This window comes from Poecilia formosa, unplaced genomic scaffold (assembly GCF_000485575.1).
Source record: "Poecilia formosa unplaced genomic scaffold, Poecilia_formosa-5.1.2 Scaffold2396, whole genome shotgun sequence".
Taxonomy (NCBI): Eukaryota; Metazoa; Chordata; class Actinopteri; order Cyprinodontiformes; family Poeciliidae; genus Poecilia; species Poecilia formosa.
The window spans coordinates 1-9,399 of NW_006802335.1; the positions used below are offsets into that span (position 1 = coordinate 1).

The 9,399-nt window shown below is 39.3% G+C and overlaps 1 protein-coding gene across 1 annotated transcript; it reads left to right on the plus strand.

Moving 5' to 3' along the window:
• Positions 1 to 1,206: 1,206 nt before the first annotated feature.
• Positions 1,207 to 7,185, plus strand: LOC103133228 (nuclear protein MDM1-like; the record flags this gene model as incomplete). The annotated part of the gene is made up of 7 exons (XM_007545001.2): positions 1,207 to 1,445; positions 2,628 to 2,753; positions 2,943 to 3,025; positions 4,239 to 4,303; positions 4,381 to 4,630; positions 5,581 to 5,643; positions 6,734 to 7,185. Coding segments are annotated over 7 exons (936 nt in total), but the record flags the coding sequence as incomplete, so codon positions are not given.
• Positions 7,186 to 9,399: the final 2,214 nt, after the last annotated feature.

A 9,399-nucleotide genomic window follows, 5' to 3' on the forward strand; every position in this document is an offset into this window, starting at 1 on the left:
AACAACAATAAAATCGTTTATCGCGATAATTCTGGGACAAAGCAAAATGTGTTATTGTGAAGGGACATTTTTTGTTTAATCATGAGAATATAGTCATAATTTTACCAAAAAAAAGTCTTAAAATTTTCAGAAAGTTCTAAAAATCTGATGTGAAGTTGTCCAATCATTTCAAAGTCTTATTATGAGAATCAGGAAACCCTGAGAGAAAATGTGAAGCTGCTTGTAAAGAAGCTAAAACTCGAGGAAAATCACTGTAAAGTGAAAAATATTATGAAATATTCTTGCTTACAAGTCGATCTGGTGGGAAAGCAGAGGGGGCATTTTTCTGTCCGTTGGGGTTTTTACATTTTCGGCGGCCATCTTGTTGGGTGCGGCCCGAACCCGTCAGCCGGTTATTCAGTTCTACCTTTCAAATGGAAACGATGCAGATGCAGTGAGTCACCTGCTGAGACTCAAATAAAAACTACCGAGTCCAAACTTTTTTAAAGTAATCTCTTTTATGTGTTTTTAAATATAGTCATCAAAAGTTTTAATCCTCTAAATGAATCACATCAATTTTCTCTCCGTCTTTTTGACCCAGTCTTTTTTTTTCTGAGCCGACGTCACGAACAAACCGGTGGGTGGAAGTGATGAAACGCTGACAGGTGATTCCTGTCGAGGTTGCGCCGTGGACAGACTGAGGTTAGCTTCACAAACGGGGTCAGAGGTTATCCAGGGTCCAGCGCGTCGGGTTTACCAGAATCTACGACTTCAGCTGCAGTGACACGACTGGAGCGAAGCAGCTGAGGTTTGACGGCAGAGACGGAATAATTAACGCCTCAAACTACCAGATTTCTCTCAGAGAACTTCACCACAGAATATCAACTTTTTATTTCTCCTTTAAAGTCAATATTTTTAAGATAATAAATAGATTTTGACCAATATAAATGGAAAAATGTCTGTTTTGAAGACATATTTTATGGCTCAAAATTGCCTCAGTGTTTCTGATCTTATTTAAAATTCACCAGTGGAAAAAAGTTATTGCATCTCCTGTTTTCTGACATTTTTAAAAAGCCAAATTATTTATTAATAAAGTTTCAAAAGCAGTTCAAAGTGCTTTGCATCATAAAAACACAGAAAAAAAGTCATAAAAGCATCAAACTAGTAACTAATATTTTGTCTGTGTTGAACTCATCAATATGTTGGTCAGTGATTATTGGGCTTTAGGAGTTTCACCTGTTTGTCCAGGTGAAGGAGCGCAGGCAGCAGGCCCAGGCGTACCGACGCAGAGCCTGGGGAACCAACTTCTCCAGGGACCATCTGAGCCAGCTGCTGTCCGAACACAACGCGCTGTGGGAGCCCGCCGACTCCCACTCCGACCCCTCCACCCCGCTGCCCAACCGTGACCTTTCACCTGAGCCGGACAGCCGCAGAGCTTCCTGTGTAGAAGCCCTGGACCTGGCCAGGTGAGGAGTGATGCAGGCGGGAGTGGAGCTGGGCGATAAATCAATTTTGGCGATTAATTTAGAGAAAATCTGGACTTTTTTCCCCACCAATGCAGTCCTCAAAGTGATGTCATCACACCCAGGGCGGCCATCTTGTTTTACAGCTGCTATTTATTTGGACTTTGAATTCAAGTCAACTCTATGACAGAATATTAGGACTAGAGTACTTTGATTTTCTTCTAATTATGAGAATGAAATGAGAATCTTATGGAAACGCCAACATAAAAAAATCACAAAAATGAGGCATGTGGAGCATCTTGTGAAGTTATATTTTGGTATGGAGCCGTCGCAACAAAACTGCACAAAATCCTGCCCCATCTCTCTGCAAGAGGGCAAAAAACTGCTAGCAGATGATGTTAGCTTTGGTTTTAGCTAACAGCTAACTTTCTCTGCTAAATCTTAAATGCGCTGATATATAAAATAAAAAGGGACGCAGTGCTTTGCTACTGATTGTCAACAATAGGACAGCTGGACCAACAGGTGTGGTGTAGCTGACAGAGAGGGAGAAAAAAGTGGCTTTGAGTTGTTATTTCTCCCTTTGCAGTGACACACTGCAGTAAATTAATGCCTTCATCTCCAGGTTTCATTTTGTTAATCGTCTTTTTGCCATCCAGCGTCGTTCGCATGCGCAGAATCTCCAAAGGTAAACAATGACATGCAACAGGCTCCATAAGTTTTACACATAAGAAATGCTTATTCTTTTAACACACCAGCATCAATGTATCAGCAGCAGGACTTTGACTCAATCCTGCAAACAAAGAGTTTATTTTGAACAAAGATCTATATGAACTGAGCTGTTCGCATCCCATCCTGATTAAAAAAGGGTTTTTTGTTCAATAAAAACACTTTGTATTGTAAAGTTTTTCTGGTAAAATTGTGCCTTTTTTCTGCTAATATTCTGAATATATTCTCATAATTAATCCCGATGCTCAGTTGTCCGACTCACAAAAGAGATGATTGAAATAAAACCACTTCTTGAAAATAATTTCATTTGTAGAGAACAAAAAAACGGATTAAAATTGGATTCAGTGTAAATAAAAGAAATGTGAGCTTTTATTCTTTAGCCATATTGCCCAGCTGTAGGCAGGAGGCTACAACCTGATGTGACCTCTGACCTGAACTGGTTTCTGTCTGGTTCTCCAGTATGTCCAGCAGGAGGTCGTCAGTCAGCGGAGGAAAAACTCAGAGGAGCGCTGGGAGGGAAACGCCTCCAGGACCCGGAGCTGAACGCCACTCAGCCTGGGCAGAAGAAGAAGAAGAGACGGAGGAGTCAGTTTTTTCTTTCTCTGATAGCAGTTTTATATTCTTGACTTTGTTTTGAAGTGTTTTAATTAAGCAGGTGTAACTTGAGTCTATTTTGCCTGAAGATAATCTCCAGCACTGACAGAAAGTGTGTCAGAAGTGTGAAAGTCAGATCAAAGCCACCTCTGGTTTCAGGAACCAACCGTGTGTTTTCAGAGAGGAGGGAAGGTTACCGACTCCCAGACTGAGAACGAGGCCGGTGCAGAGGACCCACCACGACCTGACCACACCTGCCACAGGTAAACGTACCTGCAGGACACGGAAACCACCCAGCGCTGTAAAACCCGATGCTAATCTTTAATCCACCTCAACGTTTCTCATTTCCAACAAGGGAAAAATTACATGCAATCCTGGTGTAGAGTTAAAGACAAAGTTCTTACAGCTTTGGCCATTTTAAGAAGCTGCATCTGCAGCTGACAGAGTCGAGTGTTTCCAGGAAGATCAGAGGTCAAGCTGAGGTCTCAAAGACCTCAGAAGACCTAGAAAACTTTCCGAGAAAACGGCTCAGAAAAGAAATGACACTTCTGCTAGCTGGTAGAGCAGATCGACTGCAGCTTGTGCTGTTTGTTCTCTGAAGGATGCTCTTTTCCTGCAGAAACATGCAACATTTCCTCTCTTTATTGTGCTCACTGCAATTAATAAACCACTTCCTCGCGGCGCGCTCAGATGCAGCAAACACTGAACTGACTTCTGCAGAAACTGTTGAGCTAATATTGGACGTTTTTCCTCATACGGCCTTCAGTAGTGATAAAACATCGCAATGCAATAAGCAGTCACACTGCATAACAGAAGGTTTCATACATGCAGAGGGCATGGCAGCAGATGGGTTTCCATTAACAATATCATTGCACAATTTGACATTTTGAAAATAAATGTATCTTATGGAAACACTTCATTTTTTTTTAAACTCTCAATTTTAGATGAAAAGTTTTTGCGCTGGAATGAGAAGTTGATTTATTTTGCAAAACTGCAATGGAAACTATTTTTTAATCGTACGGGTCACATGATCAACAGCCAGATGTTACTACTGCTGGAGACGACAAAGAAGAAGTTAGTTCACTTATCACATGAACTAACTAGTTCACATGTGATTTTAATCACATTTCTTATTTGATGGAAAGATCGCAACTGCAAAATGTTATTTTTTCAACGTTACCCAGAATGCCCTGCTCTTTTGGAGCAATCTGGTCAGCACATATGTATTCCAACCCATAATTAAATATCCACGATGAGTTAAAATCGCAGCATGAACTCAGATCTGACATCTTTCCGTTGTTGAGGCTCGTACATGCAGCGCCGCTCTCCCTCATGTGTATCAGCATTAAAATTCATCCAAGTCAAACTTCTGCAGACGTCCTGTTGGTATTTTAATAATTACTTCCTTTGTATCCATTTCATTTTAGTTTTTCAGTCGTATTCTACCACCAAACATATGCCCTGTTTGCCCTCCAGGGGGAGCTATACTTGTTGGAAAACCGACCAACAGGGATGATTCTTCTCCTATCAAACAAAAACAGGTAACTTGGTTCTAATAAAACATTTTTTATGTATGATGTCACACAATAAAGGGTCATGTGACGTTTTATCTGGCCAGAAATTCGCTTCACCAGAGTTTGGGTCAGAGGTCGGCGTCAACAAGCCGGTCAAACTGAAGGAGGCGTGGCCAGAGAACAGCCCCGTGTCTTTAAGCCCCCCTCCTACCAACCAGCAGACGCCCAGCCCTCAGCCTCAACCAATCAGGACGAAGCAGGCGCCTCCTTCCCCAGCAGCCCCGCCCCCTCTGGGCTCGCCGCCGCAGCATGGGATCCAGGGAACGCTGAGACATCCGGACTTCCAGCACAACGGTGAGCTTCAGACTCCTGTGCTGTGTCTGCATCTTTCCTTCCACTAAACTTTCTACTGAAATGCTTTCGTTCATATGCATATGTGATGTTTTTTAAATCTCTTTCTCACTGTTTACTACATGCTGTTTTTATTTTAATTATGTAAAGCACTTTGAAATGCCTTGCTGCTGAAATGTGCTACACAAATAAAATTTGATTGATTGATTGATTGATTGGTTCAATGTGTGAACAAATAGTTTCTTATTTATTTACTAACAAATCAGAAGTCTTCCTCCTGAGACCCGCTTCCTCTACGGGTTCATAAACGGTTCTGGAAAGTATTTAGAGATGAGTTTCAACTTGGAGGTTTTAATTTGGGGCATTTTTGTGCATCAGGTTTCCTGATGATGCAACAGCAGAGTCCAAACAAAAACAGTGAAATCAGACCAACATGGGATTAACCTCCGGCNTCACTACAAAGCTCCAGTTGTTTGGGTTGCAATGATTTAATTTTTGTCTAGTTTGCCAGCATTACAAACGCATCTTAAGATTTAAACTTTAAAGATGTAGAGCTAAAAGGATTTAAACAACATACCTCCAGGAGTAAACCCACTGGTTTCTGCTTAAATTCAGGAAATTAGAAGAGAAAGGGGTTAAAAAGTTCCTCCTTCCAGTTACAGAGAATTAAAGAAAGTCGATGCTCTGCAGCTGAATCAGCAAGAAAAACCCTTTTTATTGTCATGCTGTGCCGTGCAGCCCAACAGCCGAGGCATTAGAGGGAAACTAAACCCAGACGGACAGAAGAGAGAGTGTCAGATAACAACGTGGGTTTGTCCCTCTTTACTTCCTCCTCATCTTTTTTTTCAACGGATCAGTTTTCATATAAAAAATGGAAGATTTGACAAACAGGAGAAAAGAGGCAGGCGGTGATTGTTGTGGTTCTGAGACTAATCAGGTTTTTCCCTCTTCAGGTGATTTGGGCTTGAGGTTCTGGGAGCTGCCATGTTCCAGAGGAGGCTGCGGTTCTGATGAAGGTGAGAAAACCACTTAACGGACTCTGATCTGAACATTCAGAGACACATAAAGACGGTTACAAAGTCGGCCTTTTATCACTTGAAAAACATTCCCAGGATTAAAGGACCAATGTCACAGAAAGGTCTTTACTCGTTTATCTTTAGCCACATTGATTAATGCAACAGGTCTGCCTAAAAGAATCAATCAGATCCAGATCGCTGCTGCTGGAGTTCTGACTAAAACCAGAAAGATGGAGAACATCTCCCAGTTCTGAAGTCCTTCCACCGAGAGAACAGACTTTAAAACACTTCTGTTACTGAACAGCTTACCATTAAAATACTGACATATTTGGACCTTCAGAGACACATAAAGACAATTACAAAGTCGGTCTTCTATCACATTAAAAGTCTGCTGTTCTGGTTCTGATCTACAGAATCAGAACCAGCAGCATTCAGCTTCTATGCACCACAAATCTGGAACAAATTTCCAGAAAACTGCAAAACAGCTGAAACCAGGGAGGCACTGATATGAACATTTAGACCAATATCGATATCCAATGTTAATATTGCTGTTTTGGCCAATAACCAAAACTTAATGATGCTAAATATTATATTTCTAAAAAAATGACCAGAAACAGAAGCAACAGGATGAAAATAAATATTGGTTGCTAATATCAGCCCCAATACCGATATGTCAAATAACGACTAATATCGGCTGATACCGATGTTGGTGCCGATATATCGTGCATCCTTAGCTGAAACAGAGAGTTCTTTTAAATCTAGACTAAAAACCCAAATGTTGCTTTTGAACATAATAAATGAAACATTAACCAACATCTTTGAAGTGTAACGACAGCAAAATGTTTCAATTATTGATTTTTGTGTTTTTATGATGCAAAGCACTTTGCCTTATTGCTGAAATGTGCCTTACAAATAAACTTGATTGATAGAAAACATTTAAAATTAATCAAATCAATCAAATTTTATTTGAATAGCACATTTCAGCAGCAAGGCATTTCAAAGTGCTTTACATAATTAAAATAAAAAGTAAAGATAAAAACATTTAAAATTTAAAACTCTGCAGTAAATCTTTTTACCTTTTGTTACCTAGACGACCGGCTGTCAGTGATGTCATGGCGCTCGGCGGCTTCGTGCTCGGCGGCGTCCGCCGTCCTGGAGCGCGCTCAGAAGAGACGGGAAGACTTCTGGGGAAAGAGATGACGTCGAAAACTCAAACGCTGTAGACATTAGAGATCTTTATTTTTGTAGCAAATGTAAATTATTTTTAACAGAATAGTTTTTATCTTATAAGTTTCTAAGTACAAGACAGCAGGACTTCTCTTGCTTGTGGCTGTTTTTACACCCAGGTGTTGAGTTTGTGTGAAGCTGCTTCCCGTCTTGGTGCGACTCGGTTGCAGGAACCGGACCAAAGCAAACTGGGGCGGTTTGTAGTGAGAATGTGATCCAGAGTTTGGTAGGAACTACGCTGCAAAAGCACAAAACATTACCGAGTAGTTTCAGTCTAGTTTCTACTGCAAATATCTGAGCACACTCTGTTTAGAAATATTTGACATAAATTACTTGGTAAGATTTTTGCAACATTTACTTGAGTAACTTTTTTGAGTGTTTTTGTATTTTATCATGAAGTATCGATTCTTGGAGTAAAAGTATCTGAGTAACTTCACTGAATGAAAAACAAACTTATTTTAATCAAAAATTCAGAAAGAGACAAACATGCAGCTTTTCTTAATGTTTAATGAGTTTTAAATCAAAAGAATTTGATTTGGAAAGAAAATCATTTGTCTGATTTTGCTGTGCTATTTATATGAATAATGATTATATGTTATCAATATGATTAATGTTTTAATCAGTCAGAACTTCAGTCGCCTTTTTACCAGGTACTTTTTTACTCGTTTGAGTAATTTCATGGACGGTTACTTTTTACTTTTACTTGAGTAAAATCATGCTGCAGTAATGAACAACTGATAAACTCAGCTGATTTGAGCCAACAGGTGTGAAAACGTCATAAAGCTCTTATGAATGTGATAAATTTGTTTGTGTTGTCCCTCCTACATGCCAACAAGCCTGATCTGTTCATGTTTAAGGATTTAAATTATTACATTTCTTCTATTTTCCAGATTTGTTTCTCGTTTTCTGATCATTCTTGGCAACAATTTTCTTTTCTGTTCAGTTTTAATTTATTGTAATATACCAGGAAAAATGTAGTGCAAAATTGTAAAGTTGAAGGAAAATTATTCAATTAAATGATTTTTTTAAACTAATACATTTGTTGAATTTTTTCTGGTTTTGTGATTTCTTTGGTCACGTAGACAACCTGAGTAAACACAACAAACAGTTTCCATGATTTTATTTTCTTTCTGAACCAACCTGGCACTTTGTGGAAACGTAATTCACCTTTAAAAGTCATGAACTGTCATGTTTTTGGAAAGTTGGGTTTAATTTCAGCAGCACATTACGAATAAATCCATCGTGTTCCGATATAAAGAAGTTCAAAAACAAACCAAGCCTGCTGTATGAATACTTTTGGCCTGTCTGTGCTGAAGAAAATAAAATGCATTGGTTTGATATTTAGATTAGCGCCACCTGCTGGGCAGAACTGTAAACTTTAAACTCTTTAAGTTTAACATCAATCTATCCAAAAACGTCAAGCGTTTTTTGTTGTTTCAAATGCTGCCACAAGAGGGCAGTAAGCATCAAAACCTGACAGTGAAGCGGATAAACTTTTAAAAATTACTCCGAAGAAGAACATTTTACGGGACGATAAACTGCCTCACATTATTGCAATAAACAAACAATAATATTGTTCTGAGACTATTTTCAAATAATGATGGTGCAAATTTGCTCTCTCAAAAATCAATTTATATTTTGTAAGCAGAAAGGCATTTTAAATATCCAAAATAAAACAACACAAAACCAAAACAATAAATAAAATGGATTATAACAAAATTGTCCTTCACAAAATAATCAGAATTGAAATTATTGAGCTGATTTAAATTTACTTTGTGATTAATTGGTTGATTATTGCAACAGGCTTAGCTGGGACAATGTGTAAAACATACAAACTGAAATGATGATGAGCAAAACCAAATATTTGAAAAAGACATTTGAACATTAAACATCTCGTCTGTATTCAGTTTTTATTTATGTTTTCACTGGAACTGGAGACAAATGAATGCAGTAAAATCCAGAGTGTGTTCAGAGATCTTAATTAAAGCAGGAGTTTCCAGCAGAATCACTGGGAACGTTTTCCACGCTCCGCTGTGACGCTGCGGCAGAGCAAACAGCGCTGAACAAACACACCTGGCCACACCTCCAGGTGTGTCCAGGTGCAGCAGAGCGGCGGCTGACCATGAATTCCCCTCATAAACTCGGAGCAGAACAAACAGCGCTGAGCTCACGGCGGCGCTCCTGTGACGTCGCTCAGTCCGTCAGGCTTCATCAGAGGAAACACGAATCCTCGCCGCAGCCGTTTGACTAACGAGAGGACTTTCACAGATTTCACTAAATCTCCCACAGACGTAACAGAAAACGAAGCATTAGTCACTAACTGCTTTGTTATCCTTCATGAGAATGGACTCAAGTTAAATTCTGCATGTAATCTCTAATAATATTCATGACCTAATTCTGGGAATTAGTCTTATTAATCAACTTTTCATGAGCCTGAACAGAAAGTTTTACTGTTTCTCCCTTTCTAAGCCTGTGGCAATAAGAAATTAACTGCAAGATAAATTTAAATGATCTCAATAATTTCCATTC